The sequence below is a fragment of the Dermacentor silvarum genome, chromosome 8 (assembly GCF_013339745.2).
Source record: "Dermacentor silvarum isolate Dsil-2018 chromosome 8, BIME_Dsil_1.4, whole genome shotgun sequence".
NCBI lineage: Eukaryota > Metazoa > Arthropoda > Arachnida > Ixodida > Ixodidae > Dermacentor > Dermacentor silvarum.
In genome coordinates this window covers 26,077,518-26,105,476 of record NC_051161.1, presented here as the reverse complement: position 1 = coordinate 26,105,476, position 27,959 = coordinate 26,077,518, and the positions used below count along the sequence as shown (strand labels likewise).

General features: G+C 43.0%; 2 protein-coding genes across 2 annotated transcripts; one reads left to right on the top strand and one right to left on the bottom strand.

Annotated features, from left to right (window-relative positions):
- The first annotated feature begins 215 nt into the window (after positions 1-215).
- Positions 216-19,505, top strand: LOC119460851 (uncharacterized). Its single transcript, XM_049672323.1, has 11 exons — positions 216-629; positions 820-926; positions 6,757-6,978; positions 7,668-7,942; positions 9,107-9,376; positions 10,442-10,669; positions 12,266-12,415; positions 12,759-12,967; positions 13,917-14,069; positions 16,092-16,278; positions 19,382-19,505. The coding sequence occupies exons 1-10, from the start codon at positions 393-395 to the stop codon at positions 16,257-16,259; spliced, it is 2,019 nt and encodes a 672-aa protein (XP_049528280.1). The 5' UTR covers positions 216-392; the 3' UTR covers positions 16,260-16,278; positions 19,382-19,505.
- On the bottom strand, positions 18,983-27,859 carry LOC119460855 (TIP41-like protein). The gene is made up of 7 exons (XM_037721962.2): positions 27,377-27,859; positions 26,768-26,947; positions 25,862-25,961; positions 24,566-24,697; positions 22,434-22,529; positions 21,366-21,428; positions 18,983-19,220 (listed from the first exon to the last, which is right to left on the bottom strand). Exons 1-7 carry the CDS (start codon positions 27,532-27,534, stop codon positions 19,128-19,130), a joined length of 822 nt encoding a protein of 273 aa, XP_037577890.1. The 5' UTR covers positions 27,535-27,859; the 3' UTR covers positions 18,983-19,127.
- Between the last annotated feature and the right edge of the window lie 100 nt (positions 27,860-27,959).

The window sequence follows — 27,959 nt, the reverse complement described above, 5'->3', positions numbered from 1 at the left end:
TGAGCCCGAGAAAGCCCGTAACCTGTTTTAACTGCGCAGTAATTTTGACAGCCCCGTCGTCATGACTACCATGTGTTGCGCAAATTCCCGAGCTTCGTGAATGCCGCCTCTTTTTCAGACGCCGCGAACATGCCGCGCGAAACCGCGTATCACAACTTGAATTATCTGACCTTTACGTGCTGGCTGTAAATGAACATCAACCGCTATTTTACCCCTTATTATTATTATTATTTTTTTTTTTTGGCTTGCCAGCAAAGTGTGGCTCGCTGAAACGCAGCGAGCTACGAGGAGTCGGCGTGTAGTGCGCGGTGTGCGAGTTTCGCAAGCGATGGCCTTGTGCTTTGGCGCGCGCGCGATTGCTGGGATGGTCTAAGCGCCATCGAGGTGTTTTAATGGCGGCGCCGTTGCACGCACGTGCAGGCTCCGATGATGCAAGAGCTGCTGCGTCCATCTCTCTCGCGCGTTTCGCGTGTACCTCGCCCTTTGAAAGGGTACGCGTTTTTCCTTTTGGGGATGTCTTAACGGTCTGTAAGTTTAGATTGGGCCAGCCTGCTGTCACCGTTTACAAAGTGCGACTTTCAAAATGCGCCGCACCTGTTCAACAGGGCATTCACAAATTTACTTTTCAGGTGAGTAGTACGTGCGGCCCGGGTTTGCAGAAAGCGTATCTGTCTTGAAAAGTTACTTAAGGCCGCCCCAGTGAACGCTGAAGCGGCTAAACGACCTCCTGTCGCCATTTGATGTAATCAATTGATGTAATATCTGAAGCTGAATTTCGAGCCACTGCGAGCTTCTCATCGTAAAAAATGACCCGCACAGAGCACGCTGCACTGCAAGTCGGGACTGCGGGATATCGTCCGTGCGAACGACGCTTTCTTGGCCTTGACTTCGCAAGGCGTGTGGACCGTACCACTAGGCGAAGTGAGGTAAGTCAGCGGCCCGAGTTTCACGACCAACCGACGCAGCAGAAGAACGCCAGCGATTGCGACACAGCGCCGAGCAAGAAATAACTGGCGCCGGATTGGCCGCCCCGGCTGTGTTGACATTGCAGCAGCCGTGGCTGCGGCTGTACCGCGCATGCCAGGCGCGTTCTATGTATGTGTTCGTGGAATGAGCGAGCGCTCGTCGATTCGAGATTTTTTATTATTTGTAAACTTTTTCGTCTCGCTGAGGTTTCACTCGTAGCGTATGTATACATGTAATATGATTCCACTTCCTCGTTCAGATCTAAGGCAAAGTGGCCTACAGTTTTACAGGCCGTGGAGCTTGGAATCTCTGCTGACGTTTTCGGTGAACATTATTTGAAACGTTTAATGGAAAGTATTTACGCGGCAGTTGTAATGACCTTCACATTGTGAAGCGCCGGCTTGCATTTACGGCGCCTAGATGCTTGGTCCGCTTAGCGACGATGCTAATCTATATATGTATGTGAAAATGGCACCGTCTAGCATTTCCGCGTATTTGAAATTTCCGACACCGAACGCACTTGGGCCCTTTGGCCAATCTGAAAGTCATCGGGTTGTTCCTGCTTTAATTGTTTACGCATGCTTATGCCACCTGGCAAGCCGGCTTCTGCGCACAGCATGGTTGTTGTGTGGTAAACGATCGTCTGCGTTATGAGGTTTCTCAATTTCCGTAAAGGCACAACCACGCCATTAAAAGCCGAAATAACACGTAATGCATAATTAAACAGGACGGGAGGTCATGGAAGAAGGAATTATTGATAGGCGGCGGTCGGCCGACATTGAAACGATTGTCATGTGACTTTCTATTGTTATTTCCAGCTTTTTGATGTCTATGTGTTTGCTTGTGAGCTAGCTCTCATAGTAGGTTCCATCTGAGCAGCTGCAGCTGCGAAGGTCGTGGAACGGTGTTCAACTTTTTTTCCGCGTTATACTTAGCATGCGGACTGATGCAACCGGCATTCTTTGCAAAATTGAACGAGGTGTGCAAGATTTGGACTGCATATTCTTTGTTATGTTGCAGGACAAACTTAGCTTTATTAGCTGTAGTATTTAGAGTATAAGTTCGCCAATTGACCGAGCAGGTGGAGTAGTAATTTATAATATGTCAAAGCTACACACACAACAATCATTGCAAAATAACTAGTGCATGTCTTTTTAAGTCTGCATTAATATATTCTCATGTGCCTTAAGGGGCATTTGTTGGGCCGTTTGTTATAGCTAAATAGTTCAAGCCTGTATACCAAGTGTGCACACTTTTTTTCCCATTGCATCGTATATGACAATTCAGCTTACTTTTAAAAACCCATACAGGGTCAAATTTAGATTCTTTTATTTTTATTGATTGTTTTAACTCGGTATTAGTTTATTTAGCCAGACATGGGCATTGCCCTTGTTTGAATGATAACTAGTCCTGCTTGTTATCTTGTTTCGAAAGTAGAAATGTGTGTGTGTTGAAATATTGCCCAATTTCCTTTGCAGCCAACTTTTGCATTGGGTGATGTATAATTCATATCAAGCCAGGAGAGATATGGCTGTTGTTTATCTTTTATCAACCATAACTTAAACCAATGGGTGATTTACCTTGCTACATTTCTTTGTTTCTGTTTATTTCTGCAGTCCGATGGAGATCAAATGCAAAAACAACCGTGTACTGAGATTTGGGTTTATTTAGAACACTCCACTTTGGACTCTCCACTTTGGCCTCGATTGTATTATTTTCTTACCATTGCTGGTTGGCTGATCCTGAAAACAACAATGGCGCACCAGCATGCAAGCCTGTATGAAAAAAAAATAAAAAAATACACGTATGAAAGTACTGTTTCATGTGACTATAATAGATCAATTGCACTTGCCATACTTAAAACTCATCTTAATGGGATTCTTGAAGCGTAATAATTTTCAAGAATATTCTTGCTTGTTTACTTCTTCTGACCGTAATGTAACAAATATCATAGTAAACAATGCCCCTACATGTTAATCTTTGTGCAGCTTTTTAAGTAAGTGATATACTAACATGTCATGACATGTTGTTTCCTTTAAGCATTTAGCTGACCAATGTTATTGAAGGGCAGCTTGCAGGTAGAGTATTTCTGTCTTCTTCACACCTTCCCGCCGTGATTTAAAGCAGATCTAACATGACGCCAGTTGAAATTGATTGTATTGTCATCCTTGGCAAGTTAACTCGTCAATGCCAAGCTTTTACAGTTAAGTGCCTACACCTTTGATATTTCCTACAAAATTTATTCGAGGTCAATGCTCCTTTTTTGTCTATTTTTGTATCTCTCATGGACACCTCTGAGCTCCCTCCATAAAACTTACTAAAGTAAATGGTGGTCTTTGATTTATCAAGGAGAGACTTTCTGGAGGCAGCTTTTTGATACTGTTTCTGCTCAATGTGCAATCATTTGTCCAATTTAATGCGGTCAGTACATTCTTCTAGTGTGGAGTTGTATAATCATTGCATTGTCTTGTTTCAGTGCGCTCCGTCAAAGCCAGACACAGTTCTCCTGGTTACAGTGTGGATATCTAAACAGATACGTGAACAGTGACAAAAAATAAAGCTAGACAGATAAAACATAAACATACAGCAGATAATAATAGATACGTACACTTCCTGCCTATTGATATTAATAACAGACTTTACAGAATATATATATATATACATACACTACAGTTGCTAGAAATAATAGAGGTGGAAAAAAAAAGTGCAGAGGAAAATGTGCATAGCTTTTATTGCTTTATCAAAGGCAGGAAAACAACTAGCAACTTAAAGGGACAGCAGAAAGAAAGGTATATATGTCCTAGTAAACCAAGATATGGTAACAAAATTTCATGTGTGAATGGGACATAAAAGCTATCAGAGCAGAACTAGCATGAGAATGTGTACTTGTAGCAGAAGGCCAAGCAAAACGTGTATATTTGGACTCTGCAGTAAGAAATGCAACACAATGGCCTTTCTTACTTACGTAAGCAACTGGTACGATGAGACATCTGTATGGCAGGATGAAAAGGCGAGGCGGGAGGGCTTTGTTACTTTTTTCCACATTTTCACTGCCAGTTCAGAATTTATAATCATGCATTCAAGTTCAAATTCAGATTGTTTATTTTCCATCCGTTATTTACAGACAGCAAGGCTGCGGAAATAAAAAAAAGCTGTACCAGACAGCTTGACGAGGCCGCAGCTGCCCCCCCTCTCCGTTTTATTTTCTTCAGCAGCAGGTGCAAAGTGTGAAGCAAATAAAGAAAAACATGTCATTCCGCAATATATCTTTTGTGCAATGTGGCATTTATGTTTCATTGTAAAAGCAGTGTTTGCTTAACTCTGCCCTTGGCATCTTACATGCTGTGCTTGTACTCATTATGAATTGACCACCCAATAGACAGCTCTTGGTCAGCTGTGAAAAATTTCAAACGTGAGCTTACGAGCAGAGCAGTGGACCACCATGATTGCCATCACTACCCCAGTCACTATCATCAATTGGGTAGCTAGGCACGAGTGTGTATGCTCTTGAATGACCGGTTTAGCCTGTCACCATTTGAGGACTAACATGTTTCCAGACTTAGATGAATACCCGTCCTGTTACCAGGTAGTCAGTCGGTTCCCTTGGTTATGCAATAAAAAGTTTATGATTGTAACCATCTCTATAGAGATCCACTAGGATCAGAGCAATTTGTCCCTGACACCAATCTGAAACACATGCACAACAAAGGAGTGACTAAGCTGTCTCACATTAGCGAATACTGACAACTGGTTACTACTTTACATTCTGCTCTCCTGCGCATACTTCATGATCGCTCAAGGTTTCTCCATGCCTTTTGTCTTTTTTTTCTTCTTTTTTTGGGGAAATTGTGCATAATATGGATACCTACAGTTTTAGCAGAGCAATCCATCATCAACATATGGGGGGGGGGGGGGCCTTTTTCTCCTATTCTTGCTGAGACCTTTAAGATAGCAAGAGCAACAAGACAGGATTTGCACCTGACTTTATTGCATACGTGACAGGCTTTCTTTTGCCTCGCCATTAAGTTCTCAACATGTACGTGCATGTGATGTGCGTTTGAATTCAAACAACTTTCACAGAATATATCTCTAGCGACAATTGTATTAGTCTATATAGTTTTGGTACTTGATGTATAAGATACCCATTAGTCTGACAGGTGTTTACATTAGTGTAGTACAATTTTTAATTGTTTCTTGTCAATCCATAAGAAATTTGTGCCTATATCAGCTTATTTGCTTGCTGATAGACTGATAGAAATACATATTAGGCCCACCGTCCACATGTTAGAACTGTTACAGATGATGCTTTCTGGTCTCGTAAGCTATGTTAGCAGGCCATGCATAGTTGTGTTGGAATTTGTATTGGAATTAAAACTAAATGCTGGTTGGGTTTTGACAGGGCTCAATGTGTCAATTGATCTGCATTGGTCCCAATTGGAAGTCACTGGATTACTATTGCTGCGAAACAACGAAATAGCTAACAATATTAAAAATAATTGTAATGATGATGATTTAAGTCCTCCAGTAAGAGATCTTTGTAGTTGGGTATGATCAGTGGGAAAATAGTATATATATAGCTTTTTCGCTAAGTTAAACATCTGCCATACCTATTTGTCTTGAACCATTGGCACAACTTGGGGACCCAAATTTTGCTTGCATATATGCGAGCAAATTTAAGGTCTCTCTCTAATAGGCATGAGACTCCACATAGTAGGATGGTAGATACGTAATTGAAGTGTGTTGTCATGGTGTATTCGTGCATGAGTAAGCTTCTTAAATTGAGTTTAAAAAATTTGTGTTCTATAACCCAGAGAGCATTGCAAGCCTGAAGGGTTTTTGGATTGTTGAGCCAGTGCGTTTTGGATTGGGCTATTGGTTGTCAACAAGCAAATAAACTATTGGTTGTCCCTATAAGAACTTGTTAAAACTAGCAGCCTATTAGCTGCAAGTAACCTTATAGGCTATTAGATTTTCTGTTGGAGGTCTTGCTGGGAATAGCACTTGTTGCTTTGTTTCCACTTATATTTCACGAATTTGCATTTTTGGGGGGCCTGCATTATTTAATAAAACTGATGAAATATTTGTTTTCTTGTTTTCTCCAGATATTTAGTTGCCTATAAGTGGCAGGTTTGTAGCATCTCTGCAGAAGATCACCTCTTTGATTGGTGAAGTGTGAATACTAAGTTTTTTTTTTTTTTTTTCTGGACATATGAGTGGGGCAAAGGTGCCAAGTGGTTCGTGGAATGACGCGAACAAAAAAAAAAAAAACAAAAAAAAAAACATTTTCTTGTTGCAAAATTTGAGCGAAAAGAATGCAGTTGTAAGCGCAAAATTTTCTTTCAACTCCTTAAGAGATCCTCGCTACCTCAGCTTGTCATGAGTGATTGTCATTTTTTGGCTCGTGAAGAGCCCACTTCATCATGGTTATTTTGCCACTTTCTTTAATGGCATGCATGCAGACGAAATTGCATTTTCTCTTTCACAATGTACATGGCAGCAAACATTTTATTATTGTCGCTTTTATTGAATTAGTTTTTCTGCACTACTTGCAGTAGTATTCTTGTACGTGTTACTGAGGTTTATCACGCCAACAAAATGAGCCTTTATAATGCAGCTTTTTTTTGTTTTTTTTAAGAGAGAGGGGAAAAAAAAACCTCTGGAGTTGAACGTGTCACAATACAAACGCAAATACCTGCATGAGGTGCACATTTTCACAGTAGCCAGGTGTGTGAGACATATGGCTTAAAAAGTGCACCGGCTAATTCTATTTTTCTGGTGTGTGTGCCGTAGTGACAGGCATTTCCTGCTAGGGCCATGCTCAGCTTGCGCCCTTCCTTGGGGTGGGCTCGTGGCTGCATACACCGTGCGTCCAGGCTCTTGGGAGCTGCTCGTCAATGGCAAGGGACCCCCTGTGTGGCGCGTGACATGCCACAGGCAGCATCTTCCATCTTCAGAGAATGCAGGTCCTGTGCTATGGTGTGCCAGGCTTCTGGAAAGTCAGCACCATGCGAGGTCAGTACATGAAAGGGACAAATTATCGTCCACTTGAGAGTAGAATTAAGCTGCAAGGAAAACCCCTTGTGTATTTCTGAGGTTTCACAGTCGACGAAAAATTTACCCTGGTCCAGTAGTCAAACCCGCGGCCGTCTTTCCGAGGTGGTCGCTCTGCGACCTGACCTAACCAGGAGGCTAGCACATCTCAGATTGCACTGCTGTCTGAAGAGGTGGTACTTCTGCAGCAGACCATTTGATTCCATGCATTTCGACACAACTGGCTGAGAATTGTAAAGATTGGAGAGGCTATGCTATGGAATTCTACCACTAAATAAAATATTGGTTTGATTTTCATTTGCGGCACTCACACTCCAGTGGAGAACGAATGCAATTGTGTGTGTGCATTGAGATTTGAGGAAACTTAGCCTACTCTAGAATAAGTGTTTTTTCTGCTACTACCTAAACTTTTATCTAAGCTTGTTTGGTTCCTTTCAGAATCTCATAAATTGGCACAGCTTATTGCACAGGAAAGTGCCCACAAGTGTTTCACTATGTATGACTGCTCCTTGCTACTCATTTCAGTCATTTATTCTGCTAACTGATTTCTGATCAGTGATCACCTAAACTGATGTGATTTCTGCGAACATTGATAGTTTGCAGAAACTAGAGTGGGATTGTGGTCATGGCAATGCCGTTTTCTATTGCAGATACAACTATTCAACGCCTGGAAGCTCGCTCATTCTGTCAAAGCCTCTCTCACAGCTTCTGGGTTTGAGGCAAAGCGACCTCCTTGATCAGCTGGCAGATGTAGAGGAGCCAAGTTCCGGCGTGCTGCTAGTGGGATTGCCGGATGGCCGTGTCCTAAGCACTCTGCTGCATGCTGGCCATCCTCATGAACCATATAGGGCCCGTATGGTTTGTGACTTGGGCCAGCCAGTGGCTGCCATCTCCTGCTGGCAACCTGAACATCTCGGGAACAAGGGTAAGCATTAGCCAAGGGCAATGTATCTGTTCGTCTGCAATAGCCCGCCCATGAGGCCTCGTACTGACTTAGTTGAAGGAGACTTGGATCTTTACGTTTACTTTGATCTTCCAGCGCCTCCTCTATTTTTTCAATGCCAGTGCAATCGCTCGCTCCGCAATGGGAGCCGTTGGTCCACTTTAGTTCTGTGAGTTGCCACAATGTGACACTACCCGAGGGTATGACTGCTTGCGTCACGCGTGCGTCTGAGCCACTGAGCGCGCGCCGTTGCCGTTCCGGAGGAAATGCAGTAGATGCTTCACGCATCTGTCAGGATTACTTCCTCCGACTTCCGTCATGACGCACCACCCGGAGGGTACTCTCCCCCACGACTGTAATGCAGGCGCGAACACTAGCCGACGGGGGAGAGTAGGAAAGGGCAATCGGAGAGGGTGGTGAATGGTTGGGTCGGCTGCATCTGGCTGGCATTGAAAAAATAGAGGACGCGCTGGATCTTCACTAGACCTGCCCCCAGCAGCACATGCTGATTGGCTGAATAAATGAAAGCTTACAGTTCACTTTATTTTAATTTTATATTTTTATTTGTAAGGCTAGTGTTTTCTGTAAGGAATATTGCCACGCTAAGCATGACAAAACCAATTTTTAAAACCTACGCAAGCACATGCAATTTGTGCATTTTATGAGACGGAGAATATAGACGTGGCTGCTGCGAAGAAACCATGTACCTCATCCAACTTTCAGCACTCACCCTTCATCTTCGTGTGAATCATGACTGATGCTGTCCCTAGTTGTAAGCAGGCTGAAGCATGTCAGTGAGATGATCAGTGGTTCCACCAGAATGTAGTTGTCTGCAATTTTTATAATTTCATTTTCAACTGACTATACACTCTGTCTGCGTACATGTGTATGCACCAATGCCCATGACATAGTGATGAAAAGAGCAGGAATGGCTTGCGACAAGCCAGCACAAAATTCAAACATTCACTGTGCAAGCACATTGTCATTATCTTTGTTCTCAGAGTGCCCAATTTGTGTGGTGGTGCTACACGCACATCTCTCGAGCAAAATTTGCTTGGCTATAGTATTACCGTCTGTCTGCATTTATTTTTCACTGGTAATTCATTTAATGATGCACACAATGAGTGCTTCCCTGCTTCCGGGCAGACTGCGAGGTGCTCATCATTGGCACCAGAGGCAAAGTGCTGAGCAGCTGCAATGGAGCTTGGCTGGAGGCCTGGGCACCTAACATTCTCGAAGAAGCATACGACCTCTGCCTGAATGGAGCTCTTATCCATTGGCTGCACAAGGGAATTCCCTGGGAGGCACACTTGGCCATTGGGCGGCAGTCCCCACAGGAGTCTGCTTTCCTCCAGGTCAAAGCAGGACCACTGCCTCTGGGAAAGGCTGTGTCAATTCAGAGCCTTGGATCCTCAGGTGAGGCAAAGTGTGGGAGTGAGTCTGTAATGCATGACTAGTTGAATGGTGCGAAGCAAGGCATAAATAAATGAAGGATTGTTGAAACAGTGTGCAAAAGACAACTGACGAAACACGTGCACTGTATTTAAAACAGGCTTTGGTTCAAAGAACTGTTTTTTTACTTCATGTGGAGCACAGCACTGCCCTTTGATTGAAGACGACGCTGTGCTTCAGTAACGCTTCTTGGTGATTGCTACGATGAGGAGTTACAATTGAGAAACTTGCCTTCACTCCATTGTATATACACCTGGAGTATACTGGAGTATACACCTGGAGCACCAAATTATACAAGATTTTCACTTGGGAATCACCATAGGTGTGTCATTAAGGGCAGTGATTACTCTACTCGAAGGCCAATTCTGCTGTCCACTTTCTTGAGTCGAGGTAGAGTGTTGCTGGAGAGGAACGTTCTAGGAATTCGAGGAGTAGACAGTGCAAAGCACATTGGGAAGTGAAAGTTCACTAGAGGCACAGTGAGGATATATACAAGACAAAATAAATCGCAGTACACATACAGAACAAGCATGAGACAGCAAAATCATATATCAAGCGTCGTCCAATGTCCATAAATGTCAATGGATGAAAAGCAACGCAGTTGACATAGATCATAGATTGTGCCCCTTTTGCGTACAGTCTTTCATACTATAGTTCCAATACTCGATTAATGCATTTATTTTAAAGCTGCAAGCTATTGAACTGACATAAAAATTAACAGCTGTTTTCTGAGTAAACTGCTCTCTTAACGGTGGTATGGCGTAGCGCGCAAAATGTAGGAAAGGGCAGGGAAGAGTAAAGACTCTTGTAAGTAAGGACTTTACTCTTCCCCGCCCTTTTTTTCCTACATTTCGTGCGCTACACTATACCACCATTATGAACCACGACCAACTTGCCCAAGCTTCTACCCTAACATGCTCTCTTAACCCTTTATTGACGAATGTTGATTGAGGTTTAGGTCTTTGCTTGTCGTTAATGGTCTTTGCTTGCCTTTGTTTTGATGCTCTTTGTACATTGCAATGCCTACAGTCTTGACCAAGCTGCACGGTAAAGCAAGTACAAGCGAAAGTAAGCTGAGCCAGGATGCCACTGGCCTCCTTATCCTGGACGGCTGCGGAGGCGTGCGCTTGGTATCGCCCCTGCCTTCACGACGCCTTTCGCTGCAGGGTCTGCATCCGCACCCTGTCGTGCAAGCCAAGAATGAGCTGCTGTTTGTCCAGGCGGCTTTGCAGCAGCTGCGACAGCTACAGCATCGCGGTGAGTACACACGGAGGAAGAGTCAAAAGCAGTGGCTAATGCGAAGAGAGAGAGGAGAGAGAAAAGAAGGAAGAGAGAATGCGGGGATGTTAACCAGAAAGCATCAGGGGGGTTATATTGTAAGTGTCCATTTTGGCTGTTGCTGACTGGCTGGATTGGAAAGAGAGAGAGAAGAAAGGTGATGAATGTATGCACGTGCGTGGACAGCACTACGCAGTCAGAAAAATAAAAGCTATGTATGGGGACCCCTTGGTTATTATTCAATGAGGTAGTATTGTGTGATTATTGATAGACTGCTCAGAACTCTAATCTACTGCCTTGTTCAAGCTTAACATGCCACTCACATAATCAGTGTATAGATCTTATAGCAAGTTTGACAACACCACTGCTGTTGCAAATGGCACCAGTAATAGTAGTAGTTACTAGCAGTCCAAATGGCAATTGTGGTCGGAACTGTGGAGTTTTATGCAAGTCTTTATATGTTTTCATTTCATGACAAACTGGCTTAACCATTATGTGAAATGCAGGCAGGTACTGATAAAGGGTTTAGGATTAAGAGAGGATATATAAGGACAGCTGGGCAGTAGGAGCAAGGTCAAGGATATGCACTTACACCAAAAATCGAAATGCCGCTCTCTCCTCTCCCCAAAGAAAGAAAGTACCTGTGTCAAACCATAGTAAGATGCCCTGAAACTACGCCTGGACAGCTGGCTAATAGCTCTTGCTTAAAGAAGAACATGCAAGGGGAACAGATTGAGATTGCAACCTAAACTCCAAAATAACAAAGGTAAATTAAAAACTGAGTAGAATAAGTAAGTACAGTTAATAAAAAGAAATAAGTTCAGGCAGCTAGTGTTCTGAATTATAATAATATAAATTAAGTTTGGTACCTATCAGTCAGTGTCAGATGTGTGCCCACTCTTCTTTCTGAGAAGTATGGTTACTCTGCTGATTGCTGGAATATGGCTGCATTGTATTTGTAAATTACCTCGGACTTAGGCTAATGCTTCCTGTATGGCAAACTTAATGATAAGCTGAAGCATTTGAACATCTCAGGATAGTTAATGAGATTGCTTTCAGTACGAAATGAGAGATGCATTACGGTTTCAGCACAATGTGAACTAATAAATATGTTAATATGTTAAATACTAATAAATGTAGTACTGATACTACATTAAGCCGCATGGATTAACGTTGGTGATCAACTTCAATACATCCAGGTGTGAGGGGGCATGTAAACTATAAACTTTAGGTGTAAAGAGCAGGTGAACTAAAGGCTCTCTTATATAGTGCTGGCTTGTGCATGTGCATGTAGCCATATAATTCCTTAGATCTTAGATGTGTACTGTGCACTTGCTCAGAAAGCATGCACTTCTGGCACATAATAGAACTGTCTGCATCACTTGTCATAGCTGCTTATGGTGAATGATTTGCTTAGTTGCCTCTTCACTAAAGTCACCTTTCTTTTTTAGTTTGTTTGCAAACATGAATAAGCATAGCAATCCAGACAGGACCCATGTGAGCATGTATAACCCAGCGATATTTATGACTTTATGGGGAGTTAGTTTATTGAGTTTCTGTTGTTTTTTGTTTCAGCCATACCAGTCGTCGCTGAGCGTGACGTCCAAGATGGTCGCTTGGTCGCCACTTTTTCGGATTCTGCGGCCTCCAACTGGATTCACGTTGCCAGCTTTGATGTTGGTGACCGCACCATTTGCCGGTCTGCTGCTACTTCTCCAGCTACAGGTGGTCCTTCGCTGTGTTTCATTGCATTGCAGAACAGTTTGCTGTACGCAGGTTGTTGCAGGTTGTTTCTTTTCATTCAAAACACCAACAGGCTAGTATTCCAGCTGCTTTGGCTAGCACTTCTGGAAAAAGCAGACAGTATCTTAAGCTGCTTAAAAGTGGCGTTTTTTGCTGCTGCAGAGAAAATGTTAAAGACATTAGAGCAATTAACTGAAGTGGCATTTTGTGACAAAAATAAGAAAAAAAAATCCCGAAAAGAAAAGAAAAAGACCACAAAGAGGCTGTTTTTCTTGCCAACTATGAAAGTGGTGCCCTCGCTTGACTGCATTCTTTCACTTTTCAGGAGGAGGGCCCCTGAAATTACGTGTCAAGTGCAATACTGCTGCAGTGGCCACCATGGCATTGGTGCTGCCATCTAGGGAAACCACAGGAAAACCTGTGCTAACTCTGCTGAAGACGACAGTGCTTCCATCGCAAACCTGCCTCAAGGAGGGGCCAGCACAGAAGACAGCTGTGCTCACTGTGGCAAGCCACTTGGTTTCCAGTGGCTCCTGGTGAGCATAGATACCCCCAACATTCAGTCCGTCTCTCTCAGGATTGTTTACCTCAAAGCAACCCTTGAACCACACTGTGTTGTGTAAACTGCTTTTATGATTTGGGTGGAGGTACTCTTTCATTTTGAGTAGATGATATTCTAATTAGCGTTAACGGGACACCAAAGAAAACAATTAGGCTAAACTGCGTCAGCAAGTTAAGCTTCTGCTGTAATAATATGGCCACTCGTACTGGTTGGCCATAAAAGACACGTTCCTGCAATAGCTTGCAGTGGCATCATGTATTTGAACAGCTACTTGTTAATTGTCAACAATTGTTAATAGCTAACAGTTTACTGTTTGTCAATAGGAAATAAGTAATGGCATTCTAAGTGACCGGAGGCACAGCCTAGCAATTTTCTAAACATGTATGCATTAAAGTTTCAAACACAAACCGCAGGTGTCAGCGGTTAGGGAGTTGAGCTAGGAGGTTACTGCTTTCTGGCATTATTAGCAGTAAGGTTGAAAAATAAGGTGCACTGCTGGCAAAAGAGGAAAACTACCATATGGCAACTAAAAAGAGTGTATTGAAATTATTTTTATACTTGGTAATTGTTATGCTGGAGAGTTAACGAGTCATCTGTTCGTTCTCATTAAAGTTCAGCAGATTATGATGTATGTTGAAAATACCTCACGAGTATTGGCTGTTTCATTAGTGATACAGAGATGGCCAGCATCAATGCACATTAGGCGTTTTCGCCACTATTCGAAATGTGATGTTTAATGCAGAGTTGCCAATTTTTTAGTCACACTGCAGTCTGGAAACAACTCATTGACTAGTGCAAAGCCGCATGTCTACTAAAAAATTTCAACGGTTCATATTTTTATTATTATTACTATTTATTTTTTTCATTCGGGACGAAGTGGTTTCCTTTCAGATACAGAAAATCCTATTTTTGGAATCCGTAGGAGGTGTGACCCAGTTCACAGAGCGCCTCGGACTCCAGGCATGGCCTGCCCACCTGCAATCTGTGGGTCAGGGTGTCTTTTCATTAGAGCTGGAGTTGCCTGGGAGCCATTGGTGGCCAGCATTGAGAGCAGAAACACTGCTACGCATGCTTGTAAGACATAAGTATCACCTCTTTCCTTCGCTCTCTCTCTCTCTATTTTTCTTTGCTTGTGCTTGCATGTGTGTCAAGATGACCAAAGTAGGCGAGTGTGCTTACATCGAATTGAATCTTACAGATAAGAGAACTGGAATTGAGGCAAATCGGTCACGATTCATCTGCGAAAAAATTTTCAGTGCGAAAACACAGACAACTGAGAAGTACACATGGACAGCTCTGACTCACGACTGAGTCTTTATATTCAGTTGCCTTGCCTTTCGAGTTTTGTATGCTTTTGCACATGCGTATTTCCATTTGGCGTTTGCGTTTTGTGCAGTAAAGATTCAATTGTGAGTCAGCGCTGTCCGTGTGCTTCTCTGTTGTCTTTTTGCGCTGAACATTTTTTGAAGATGAATAGAATCTTAGTGCAACAGTGCTGCTGGAGACCACGGAAAACACTGAATAAACAGCTGTGACATTTGAAGCTTACAAGACAATTGTCCGATTTTCCATGAATACTGTGTTCCGAATAAGAAACGTGGTTCAAAATAATTTTGGTTGCGAAAGAAATGATGGCCACCTAGATGAAATTATTACCAGTGCATTTTTTTATTAAAGGAAGTGCCTTGTGCTACCACCAGCCCTGCTCCGTCTGTTGCTGTTAGTAGTATTCTTCATTAACAAGTTGTCCCGTTCTCTAGAGTCTGTCTGCTATGTCCGTGAATATATAGTTACGTCAGTCCATAAATAAATAAGTGAACAAATGGAAGTTTTAGCATGAAATTAGCTGAAATGCCAACAGCCCGCATTTAAAAAATACAGGCTGGTTATGTTAGCATACAATTTTTGGAGGGTGTTCTTACCCCGACGAGAATGTGAAGCTTAGATTTGAGAAAATATGGTAATAGGTACAATGGCACTCTGAAGTGAACACTTGAGGTCCTTTAGACAGGCCACACAGGACATTGTACGAACTTAGCTAAACCTTGCAATTTTAGAAGGACACAATAGTTATCATAAAGGTCCTTTCAGCGTTATGTACTTGTGAAATATTGTAACTGTGATTGAAAGTGACTGGAGAAACAGTGGAAGTCGCGCACTAGGTTGCAAGATCTAGTGCCAAACCACCAATGCACTGAGATACACCAAAAGATGGTGGCAGCCTCGGACAGGAACTGCATGCATTCATGTGCTGGAACTCAGTTTTTAAATGTTAATAAAACCCTGTCTCGATTTAGCAAACCATGATGCAATGACGAATTTAATGGCACTACTCAATGGCAGAAGTTTGTGCTTCTAGTTATTTAACAACAAAGCTTGAGGTTCCTAAATATTATGCCACTCCACAAAAGGATTAAGTTTAGGCACATACGTTCATAGCATGACTTGATTTGCTGCACTGTTCTACCCTTTCTGCTGATTTTGCTTGCTTACAACGTCACATGTAATGGATAGGTTGGATAGGCCACATGTGAAAGCTGCAGCAGCAATTCTGAGACAGATGTTTTATTGTGTTATTTGACCAAAAACATTCTAAATATACATATAGTAAAGAGATTCTTACCTGGAAAAATCGGTGCTGTATTTGCATTCACTTTTTCAACATATGTAATGCCTTTGTGCCTTTAAGGTAAAAAATAAATGAAATCTTGATTTGATGCTAGAGAGCTGTAGGAAAAAGACTATAGTGGAACCTCGTTGATGTGATCTTCACGGGAACCGGAAAATAAAGCGTATCATCCGAAAATCGTATCATCCAACATATTATCCAACCAAATCGTATTATCGGGAAGAGAGAGAAAAAAAAAAAAAAGTATTATCCCGAAAAACATATTACGCAGAATCGTATCAACGAGGTTCCACTGTACATGGTTTACAGGGAGCAGGATGACACAAAGTCAAGACCTAAAAGCAGCCTTATTTCAAGACTCTACTAGTGTGTGATAAATTTTGCAACAAGGCTGTGACCACATTGTTTATTGAAACACACAATTTTTCACACTGCAAAGTGGGACTGTGCACTTCTTTTGCATTCAGGACATGGTGAAAGACCACGACGACACCAGAGCCATGCCCAACGTGAAAGTCGGGGAGCGAGTTGAGATGGCTTGTCGAGAAGTTGAGCGGCTGCTGTCTGCGGGGGACACCTTAGAAGCATACAATGCGTGGAGAACACGGCTGGGGATGGCTTTTCCTGTTGCTTAGATGCTTGGTGTTGCAACAGGTGCGTCTATGGTCTCCTCGATAAAGAGAAATATGCTGTGCACTGCTTCTAATAGGAGACACACGAAATACTGTCAGCAAAGTTCCAGATAAGGTTGTACCCAAGAGTTATGTACAGAAGGAGTTCTGTGGGAACAGAGGCGACCATATTGAAATATGGTCAAGCACATTGCTGACACAAAGGAGTATAAACACATTATATTGTTACGGGGAGAATATATATACAATGGATATGTTTACAAGGTAAGGCGCACAATGCTACAGCAATCGTTCAGGAGAGCGCGTGCACACCAGAAAGCCACGCCGTCATCGTCCAAGCACCGACCACAGGATCGCCGCTCGTGACAATATGTTCTGGCACATACATGTAATGACATAAATTACATTGTTTTAAACAGTATATCGCCGCAGCAATAATTTCGTGGGGTGTCAGATCCCCTTAAAGGCCAACTGCCATGACCACTGAACCAAATAGTACCACTGAACCCATCTTGGCAAAGCCAGAGAGCTTCCACAATATATATACAGTTAAACCTGGATATAACGAAATTGACAAATTCCCGAAAAACTTCGTTATAAAGAGGATTTCGTTATATGCAGGTTTGGCACGAAAGATCGAAAAAGAAACGCTTACCGTATTTACTCGATTGTAACGCGCACCTGTTTTCGGTGAGCACAAGAGTGGAAAAACATCCTTTACAGTACCGCGCTCCTCATGATTTGGAATCACTCATCCTTGAAATGTCACACCAGGTACTGGATGCGTGGACGCGTGTCATTTCGCACAAGTGTGAGGCGTCGGAAACGCAGAGCGAGCGACACGATGGCGTCGTAGCGTCGTATAGTGTCACCTAGTGTCAGGTTAGTGAAGTGAAGTGCAGAGACTTGCGCAGTAACCAAAAAGTGGTGCTGCCAGCGCGTTGAAAAAAAAAAAAACGTTTTTTTTTTTCTTCGGCAACATCAACTTCAAAAGGAGAGTGCCGGCTTGGCGGGCTAGGCCGGCTGCAGCAAGCGGCAGTATCAGGTTCGAATGAAGGGAGGGGGAAAATTCACGCCCGCGGCGGCAAGATCGCCGGGTCGAGGGATGCAGGTCCGCCTCGCGCACGCACGCTCACGTGCGCTCGCTCTCGCCTCGCAGTCGCTGTGAATTCGAGCGCGCCACGCGCGCCGCCGCTTCGCATTCTGTCGCGCCGGAGAGGTGCTTCCGGTTGCTGCTCGCGCAAAAATGACAAAATTTGGGGTGAAAGCTCTAGGTTGTCGGCGGGGAAAATTCGTTATTTCGAGGGGGTCTCCCGCTGCCACTTCGTTACGTAGAGGTCTCAAATACATGTGCTTCTATGGAGTAACGGCGGGGAATAGAAAAACTTTGTTCTATCCAGGAATTCGTTTTATGGAGGTTCATTATAAGCAGGTTTAACTGTATATGTTTTTAGCACCCTTTAAACCACACCTAAGCAGATGATGCATGCACTTGGTGGTGTCGCCATGACGCAAAACCCGGCACACCGCATCTGAGATTGTTCACCGCGCCGCGTGCTCGGACTGGCTCACATCACCACGCCTGGAGAACTCGGAGCATGTGGTATTCTAAGCGTCTCGATGGCAAGAGGGCTTTTCGTCGAACCCTGCAGCGGCCGCGGTATCTACACTACACAGCAGTGCAGACTGCAGAAGGCCATGCCAAGAAGCCGCCTATTAGGTCATGCGTTGCTTCCGTCAAGTGGTAATGTCCCACCCCAGTTTCGGTATCAAAAACAGCCATTTTTGCAAGCTTCTCATGGTGCTACTGCACGTGTCTTAAACGTCAAATTGCGCGTGGAGCCCCCCCCCCCTCCTCGTCTACATATGCATTACTTTAAACTAGAATTTTTATGCAGTCCAAAATTTTGTTGCAGTTAGCCTTTAACCCTCTCCCTGATTACGGCCCTGGTTCTACATACATCTAAATTTCCCTGAGCATGACCAACCTAACAAAATTTTCCAAAGCCAAGGGTTAGATGCCATAAGTAAAGAAAGGAAGGCGACATAGATAGCAATACCAGCCCACACAATCCTTTTTGATTCTACTTGTAGTGTACTATCTGCCCTCTTGTTTCAAACAAGATGTGTACCGATGCACACTTGTGCGATCTGCAACATTCCATATTTTCTTTTGAATAGAGTCGAGCAGTTGCCTACTATTTGTCCATTCTTTAATTTTGTGTCTTGTTTCCTAGAGAACAGTGATTTGGTTTTTGAAGTAGACTAAGATATGAACTCAAACATGGCAAATAATCTGTGATATGCAAAAACAAGATGTTGAAAGTTTAGTGCCAAGTACTAGTAATGAGCCTTCAGAGTTATTGCTAAAAAGACAAAAGTGCATGTGTGCATATTTGTACCTGTATAATTTAGAATTTCATTTACCATAATACGATATGGTTGACTAAATTTTTTCTCTTTTGCCGAAGCTGAAAGCTGAGGTAATATTTTAGACAGCCAAAAACACATTGCAGCTGTTGATGGTCTACATCAACTGTTGTCATGCAATTTTGTCTACATTGAATGTTGTAGGATGTTTAACTTGCATAGGTCACTGTTGTTTAACAGGACGCATAGACCTGTCCATTTCAGGACTTGATTAAGGCAGTTTTTCTGACATCGATGTGCTAACAGTCATGTTGCACATAGGCAGTGCAGCATAGTTAACAAGGCAGAAAAGACAGTCCATGAAGAAACTCACTTTTATGCACAATGAAATGAGCATGTAAAGCAAATGGAAATCCAGTGGTCAGTTGCATTGGAACAGTTCAGCTAAGTCAGCACCAATCAACAATGCAAAAACCAGTCTTTCGCTCTCTCTCTTGTGTTTCAGCAAGGCAGCTGCAGACACTCCCTCAGTGTCTTGCGTATCGGAACATGCTCACACAGGGCAGCGGGATCTGTCAGCACTGCAACTGGTACCTGCAAAGAAGGTCACTAAGAATACATGTCATGTGTGCATGCTAACATAGAACACGCAATATGCTGACACAGTGGTTTTTCACAATGTTAATTAGCGCTACTAATGTGTGCTTCGGCAAACATGCTTGTGGAACAACTCACAATCTGCATTTTTTAAACAGTTTCAGATGGTGTGCCTTGAAGAATGGTGTTAGGTTTGCAAGATGTGCAAGAGTGAACGAGTTCGTGTGGGTCCCCATTATGTACAGGTGTTTAAAATTTCTGTAACAAACAGTTTTGTATTTTATTTAACAAGTATTTACCATAGCAAAAGATGCCTTGAGAATTTATGCATGAGGCGTACCAGATGATCAGGACTGCAACAGGTAAATACAAAAGGCAGGGACGGAGCAGGGAAACAGTGCATACCATGCACATATCTTCACTCTGACAGTTGATCCTTGCTTGAATCGTGTCCAAGTACAAAAGGGCTGCGTAGTAATGTCAGATGATAAGAATGTCCTGCCAGTCATGGTATGACGTTTCACAGGCCAATCACTGAGCTTATGCAACATGCTAAGTTCGCTGCTGACTTTGTGGCCCCATTGAAGTGATGAACCAAGATCAAGGAACAAAAATGACACACCAGCTGACATGGCCAGGCCGTTTTAAAATTTCTGCACCAACTCCTTGCGGTGCCGGTGATTCTGGCAATGTCCGGACGCTGCTAGTTGGCTGTTTACCAATAAAATGAGAAAAAGCCTTGCATTGAAAAGCAAGTGAACACTTAGATTGGTGACTGAGTTAGGCCTCAGTATTCCAGTCTCTTTCCAACTGAGGAATAAAAATACTAGAATATCACAAGAACAGCCCGCCCGTTCAAGTGTAATGGTTCTCTACTTTTGCCTGTGGAGAAATACAGCCAAGCTCTCTTCCTCTATTTGTCCAAAGAACACGATGTATTTAGAACCTCAATAAAACGAAGTGCATTTATACACGATCTCAATACTATAACGTAATTTTACTGCCGCCGCAAAGGAATACGGAAGACGATAGGAACTTCCATGGGTGCAGATGGTTAAATGGAAGAACTGCAAGCAGCGGCTCTCAAATTGTACGCTGCACCACCAAAAGCAGTGCCATGTTCCGTGTGAAGTCCAAGTGAAATAAGATCCTCTCATGGCTCCGCACACTGTATGGTTTGGATGAGAGTGAAAGTTTGCACGGGTTAGCCGAGAGGATGGTGGTGGGTGGCTTGATGAGCGCTGTCTTCCCATGCAAGGAAGGGCCTTGCATAGGAAGGAGGGAGGGGAGCGAGCTCGCCGTATCGCAGTCAAGCACGTGAGAGGAAGTAGAAGGCAGGTTGGCGCGCGTCTCCATTTCTAGTGTGGCTGTGGCTGCACATGGCTGAATAATAAAATTAATAATGGGGTTTTACGTGCCAGAACCACTATCTGATTATGAGGCACGCCGTAGTGGGGGGACTCCGGATAAAATTTGGACCACCTGGGATTCTTTAACGTGCACCTAAATCTAAGTACACAGGTGTTTTCTGCATTTCGCCCCTATCGAAATGCGGCCACCGTGGCCTGCACATGGCTGTCAGCACGTCTGAGTGCATAAGCAGACCATGCGCCCTAGGTAATCTGCCACAAGTGCTAAGAGTGGATGCGCCGAGATGGCGTGGCATTAGGGGCGCTGTCTTTCGTTTACTACCGGAGGTTGCATAATCTCGAGTTTCGGAGGCACACTGAAGCGAAAGGCATTCACTCCCCGCTGTCGGCACTTTTCATGATAGCGTCGTCCCACTGCGGGCGTCACTATCTGCTGCGGGGGCAGAGTGGACGCAAAAGCATGGCAGCCTTCACTTAGGCCAATGTGAAGATATCGTCGACATGGCATGGAACCAATAATTTGGAAATTTTTGCAGCCCCTTCCTTGTAGGAAACATCCACCATCAGCAACTGCCAATTTTACCGACTTCTTTATATTGCGATTTAGGTTTATATATCTTTGTGGGTGTGTGTGTGTGCGCTTAGGAAAACCAATGTATCCGTTGCTAATCACAAAACTATGCAAACAATCAGTCAGACCTGATCCATCTCGCGTATGCTGCAGCAGCATTTAAAACAATTCAAGTTGGAAGGAAAGAAATCTCCAACTCACATCGAGCTGAGATGCCTCGCATTCCCGACTGGTGTACTCCCGCAGCACATAATTCCAGCCTGCCTGCAAAGATAAGACATCATTGTTAGCAGTGCACAATGCTTACACGACGCGCTGCTGAACAGTGCTTTGAACCCGCACTCTGTAAGCATACAAAAAGGACAAGGGTATATATAAAAAAAATTCCAGCAGAACCCATCCCACGATAAATCTCGACGTTAATGCGATTAGCACTGAAGCAACATAGTGAAAGACCATATTGCCAACGCCAAGACACGTTGTACATGAAGCATGCATGTAGCGCGGCTTCTCTCTCACACTTCATACTGGACATACACTAGGCATCTAGCAGCGCTGCCATTAAGTCCGTGTCTAGTGCATTTGTGAATATATGTTCCGACAATTGTCTAAAATATATAAAACGCGGATTCGATTCCACCCAGCACCGGATAAATTTTAAGGATCTTTCTTGTGATTGAAGAGCAACGCATACTCAGTGACACAAACGCAGTGACCCAAGTTGTTCTGACGGTTGGCTTCGAACCCGGTTCCCTCTTTATGGCAGCCCAATACGCTATGCATTAGACCATGGACCCAGAGACCCAAGTTGGCGGGGAAACAGACCCAGATAGATGGATAGATAGCTCGCAGAAAGTGCATGAAGTGTCCATCCTAAGAATGCTAATTGTATTAGAAAGGAGCCAGACAAGTGTGAACTTACAACTGTTTTTACATCGTCCAAGGGAGTGCCAGTACACGAATGGTATAGTTTGAAGACCAGGTTACGAATAGCTTTATATAGGTCTATATCAAATAATTCATGTGCATGGGATGTGGCCCACTCTTTAAATTTGTCGTTGGTTTTGTTTGTTATTCTTGTTAGCTACGAAATATTCTATGGTTTATAAAATTAAAAGTTGCAAGTTCAGGCTTGTCATGTTCCCTTTTTTTTGTTATCTCTTCCTCCTTTTTCATATGGTTCCATAGCGTGGTTTCAGAGAAAGATGTAAAAACGAGAGAGGTTACGCTTAGCAAGTGTACAGCGATTGCTGGACTGTTCATTCGTACCTCGTGGTAGAAACGGGTGTCGTTCATGCGGATGAGCACATTGTCGACTCGCAGGAAGAAGCGCAGCAACACGAAGAAGCTGTTTTTCATGATGCGCTGCACAAAGCAAGAAGCATGGTTAACAGGTTTAGCACTCAATTAAAGATACCTTGAATGTGCCCCAATAGTGAAGCTATGCCTTAAGGAACGGTGATGACGGTGAGTATTGTCACTCATGATGCTGAAGCCTCACCATTTTTAGTGAAATGAAACACGGATAAGCTACACAAGTTTTTTTTTTTGTTTTTTTTTAAAGATAGGTGTACCAACTGTCCCGAGAGGAGGGGAATGGTTATTGACTTTAGACACATGAAATTGTCAGGAAATATGCAATCTTGTGTGCTGATTACAAATATACAATTAGCTTTTTTCATGTCAATACAAAAAAGTTACAATTATTTCTGTGTTATAAATTTGCGATGTGACTTGCAAAAAATCTAATGCACCAAGAGAGCTAAAATTACGAACGTATGTTCCTGAATGCTGAAAGAGTTCAAGTTTGCATTTTAATGTTTGTATCTGTATTTTAGCTGAAGTTAGGAAATTCTAAAGTTGAAACTTCGCAAGCGTGAATTTTTATTGGTTATTTATACAAGATTTCAACATGTTGCAGTGCCTTAAAACAATATATTGTAGTTTTCTTGCAGTCTCTGACTCTCTAGCATTTGGGCAAAAAATAAATCAAGCGGATTGAATGAGTAACAGGGACACAATGCTGCTCCGAAATTTTAGACTTGCAAAAATCATTATTTGAAAAAAAAAAAAAAAAACGCAAAACCATTAAAGAGTGCAAAAATAGACATTTCATGCCACAAAAACAGGTAGCTTTCTTCTGAACCAATATTGCAAATGCACTTTTTGCGAGGAAAGCAAGCTGGAAAGATGCTGTTTCAAGCAAGAGCGAGGTGCCCTGGCTATGATAGGTGGTTTTGGAATAGCGAACGGCACAAAATGGGTCATTTTAGCACTTTCATGGGCAAGACTGAGCATTTAATAGGGCAAATACAGTGTTTTATTTTTCAATGATGTGTCATATCGAGCTGGTTTTTTGCCAGCATGTGTGCCCTTATATGGGGATTTGAAAATTAACAGAAATAAAAAAAATCGATTTTGTTGTGAATGTTTTGTCTCCAAGACCTATGTGCCCCCTTAAAAAAAAAAAAAAAGAAAAAACAGAAAAAAAAAAAAGCATGAGGTATTGCTTTACACCGAGTCTGGAAAATAAAAGCATAGTAATGATGCAAGAACACAATGGTGTGATGAGTCATCCATACAGACTTGTGGTCCTTCAGCTTGTAACTGAGCTTGTAACCACTGATCACGAAAACAGTTCCATGCACAGAGTGTGGGGGAAAAAAAGGGGGGGAAAAAAGAAGAAGAAAAAGATGGTTTTTGAAGATTTGAGCTTTATGTAATACAGCTTGAAAAGTCAACTTTTTCATAGTGTGCAAATCTGCAGAGTGTTCTTCTTTCTGGGGTTTTACGTGCCAAAACCAGTTTTGATTATGAGGCACGCCGTAGTGGAGGGCTCCGGATTAATTTTGACCACCTGGGGTTCTTTAACGTGCACTACAACGCAAGCACACGGACGTTTTTGCATTTCGCCTCCATCGAAATGCGGCCACCGCGGCCGGGATTCGATCCCGCGATCTCGTGCTCAGCAGCGCAACGCCTTAGCTGACTGAGCCACCCCAGCGGGTAAAGTGACAACATACCTTTATGAGAGATTTCATACCATTTATGAAGTTGCACTGCAAGCACAACTGCTTGGGCTGCGTGTCCCTGCACCAACGGACAATATGCAAAATCCCACAAGTATGTTTTCCCACACATCAAGCTAACCAAGATGGCCGCATTTCCACTAGTAGCACTGTTAAAGCTGAGGCACGCGTTTCGAAAGCTCGGATGGTGTGGGGAATCGAGAGCAACAGGAATGATGTCACCAGCCTGCCTGTTGGCTTAATTAGGATTCTAGCCCGATGTTGGTTACCTCAAACTGGGTGCATGAAGAAGTGCACTTGCAGGTATTGCATATTGTCTGTTCACTACACGAGCTTTGCTGTGCTTGCAGTGTTCGACAAACAGCAACTTACCATCTTCACAGAACACTGTGCTACTCCGTGATCAGCAAGTTCGTCCTCGTAGAGACAGACATCCTGGTAGAAAAGTATCTGGTCTCGCTTCTTGAGCTTTTCCAGGTCAATGCGCTCATCAGTCTCTTTAACCTAAAAGCAAGAAAGTAAAATTTCGTGATGTGCATTTTCTTGCCCTAAATGCAATTAAACACCAGCGGTTCCAAGGTAGAGCTGCATGTGTGTAGAAGCCTCGTTTGAATCCTGCACTCTTGGTATGAGTGAAAAGGTTGCTGTTCAGCACACAAATGCTAAATGCAAACAGTGGTGGATGATATTCGAAATTTTTCTTGACCACTACTGTGCTGATAAACTTTTTTTTCAAAAACTTTTACGTCTTGTCGAGCTGCAGATGAAACAGTTGTGAGGAAAAGGTGGTAACCCTTAGGCAACAGCATAGTTTCAACGGCGCTTGCATGCGCACAAATGCAAGTTTATGAAACAAAGAAAGAATAGTAATTAACTGAGTAGCTTTGTAGCTGGGAAGTGCATCTCATTAAGGCAGGGTCGACAGTACATTCATCATTTCAAAGCTGCACAATTTGGTTGTAACTCGGCTTGTTCAAGGCTTTTAAAATACTATAACTTGTGAACCTGTATATGTGTGTGTGTGTGTGTGTGTGTGTGTGTGTGTGTATATATATATATATATATATATATATATATATATGGAGAGAGAGAGAGAGAGCTGTATATTATAAAAGGTTTACAAGCAATTACCGAATTACTATAGACCTATGTAATAGGTTCACTTATGTACAATAGCCATACCAGCAGAACAAAAAGGTAAACAAATATTCCTATTGTACCCATGTAAAAGCTGCACTTGCATAATCTTCCTGTGAAGCAAGAAACAAACTCACATCGGTTATGTCAAGCAGCACTTATAGTCCTTTGTTGCCATTTCAAACCTCCTGATGTCGTGCATCTCAGCTTTTTCAATGCATATCTAAAACGTAAGCTAAATTATCTCTTGTAGCTAGCACTCATGCAAAACCTAATTTTGCAAGAGGGACACATTAACTCTCTTGAAAAAATCCTGAAATCAAAATTTTCACCCTTTTTTTACCCAGCCAAGTATCCACAACCGGAATTTTTGCATGATGCATTCAATAAAAGTCAACATGTTACACGAGTCCATACAATAACTCGAAATGCTGACTTACACAAACTGTGGATGACACTTGTTGATTACAAGTAATGAAAAAAAAAAGTGGTAACTGTGCACATCTTGACAAGTCATGCTTCTTGACATACCACAATAGTTTTGTCTTTGCCGAAAAGCGTGCCCTTGTAGTCAGTGGTGAAAGTCCAATCAAAATGTCCTTCGTTCTCTTTGGAATAGTTGGCAAGTGGCCTAGGATAGCAAAACAAAAGGAAAGTGCAAAATTAAAAAAAAAAAAACAGGCAACATTTAAACACAGAAATTTATGGCAAATAAAACTAATAATTTATTGCTAGAGCCGTTTTGCTGCACAACATCTGTAGATGGGTTTTAAGTATCACAATATCCCAAGTCATTGCCTACTGCCCACAGGGCACAATTCATAGAACAACGTGGAGTAGGCTAATTTGCCTAGTAAGCTGGATTCACACGACGGGATGGACCATTTAATCAATCCGCAGACAAGTATGGGGTTGCTGTGCAGCAATGAATCATACTACAAGCAGCTCATCAGCGTATTCTTTGAGTGAGGTGTGATTCGGTGGCACTGAATTAGGTCGTGCCCGTTCGCAGACAAATCTGGCAATTCGTCCCTTCGTGCGAATCCAGCTATAAACGTGCTTGTGGGTTCAGACGTTCTTGTAGCATTATTTACTCATAGATTTCTGAGCAAAGATAGTTTTTTACGAAAAAACGCACAAAGGCATCATGTGCACATGCTTAATCATTGCAAATGGTTACATTTATAACGTAACACTTTGTCGAAAATGATTGATTTACAAACTGACAAAGCCAATTGAAGCCAGAAGGATGAGGTACGGATTCCCATGCTGGCAGAACTGCCGTGCTTTTAGCTCCCGTACACACCAGCACTAGAGTTGCCTCTAGTAAATGGCCACGGCTATAGATGCGACAGGCAAGCAAGAAACTGAGTACCACACACAAGTCATAATACAAACAGGTTGATTGGCACAGGTTGAATGTGGACGTAGACCCACCTTGCCTCCTGCCATGCTTGGGCTACAGCCACTCTGGGGATGTAGTTATCAGTGCTGAGACAGCGCAGTGCGTCGATGCAGGTGAACTCTATCCCAAACCCACCGGTGTGCTCTAACCGGAGAATGTTGTTAGCGAAGGTCATGTCTGGATGAGTCGGCAGCTTCAATTCTTCTATAAATCTGCAGCACGCAATAGATTATATTGCTGTAAGGGTGTCACTGATCCACGTCTTGCTAAGCGACAAATAAGATTACAACAGGCAGCACAATAATGCGTGCAGGAGTATTGGTTTGTGTCATTGTTACGCAGCTCTAGTTCGGTTCGCCCTGCTTGAACAGGCGAGATCATTCAGTTGTACTTGAAGACGTTAAACATTTCTGCGTTTGCTCATGTGTATATTTTCCCTCGGCTAAGTTTACGCAACATATAAAAGCACTGATAAAGCTCTTGGCTCACCGACGCCAGATTTGCAAGGAACGTAGAATAAGCGAAGCTTAGCGAGCTTCTATTGACATATATTCTAGCGTTTTCTTGTCTTATCGTATGCATACACAGTTGGAGGTTACAAAAATGTTTCAAGGTGCGCACCACATAGCGCTTTCATTTACCTGCAGAAGAGGCAGGTTTGCCGGTTTTCACCGGTTCCATCGGACGGGGCACTTTTGCACACGCTTGGCGTCGGGCACTGTGATTGAAGGATGTGGCTGGATCGGCCCGTCACTTTCCACGGGCCGAAGGCGAAGTGCTCTTCAGTGCCGCCGCACATTTTTTTCGCCGCCGTTCTGAAGCTAATTTATAATAACACCCTGGTAAAAATACACAGCGTCACCTGATCTGTTGCATCTTTGAGCTTTTCCTCGTGATTGCGCGCTTCAGATGCCGCGGGCCGTCAATAGCACCAGGCGACCGGCAACACCTCTTTTTCTGGGCTAGTCAAAGCTCTACGGCTAAAGCTATCCTATAGTGAGATATTATAATACAGCTAACTGCAAAGCACGCGCCTTTGCATTCTTGAACAAAAGTCTACGCGTGTTTAGGGGGACAAAACTCAAAAAAGGAGCCTTCTAACAGTCGACATTTATTTTCGGCGATTTTCGGTCTCAAAATCGTACTTCCAGCTTCTAGATTTCGCTGGCTCTAGTTGGCTGCTGACTGGTTGACTTCTACAACTTATTTCACGAATCGAGTTGC

Excerpts from the sequence above, each read along its gene's own strand:
- LOC119460855 (XM_037721962.2), bottom strand. The coding sequence starts at position 27,534 with ATGTGCGGCGGCACTGAAGAGCACTTCGCCTTCGGCCCGTGGAAAGTG. Across the intron at positions 26,948-27,376 it reads CAAACCTGCCTCTTCTGCAG|ATTTATAGAAGAATTGAAGC; the intron begins GTAAATGAAAGC and ends TGCGTGCTGCAG. Across the intron at positions 21,429-22,433 it reads ACACCCGTTTCTACCACGAG|GCAGGCTGGAATTATGTGCT; the intron begins GTACGAATGAAC and ends TTATCTTTGCAG.
- LOC119460851 (XM_049672323.1), top strand. The coding sequence starts at position 393 with ATGGCGGCGCCGTTGCACGCACGTGCAGGCTCCGATGATGCAAGAGCT. Across the intron at positions 927-6,756 it reads GTACCACTAGGCGAAGTGAG|TGACAGGCATTTCCTGCTAG; the intron begins GTAAGTCAGCGG and ends TGTGTGCCGTAG. Across the intron at positions 7,943-9,106 it reads TGAACATCTCGGGAACAAGG|ACTGCGAGGTGCTCATCATT; the intron begins GTAAGCATTAGC and ends GCTTCCGGGCAG.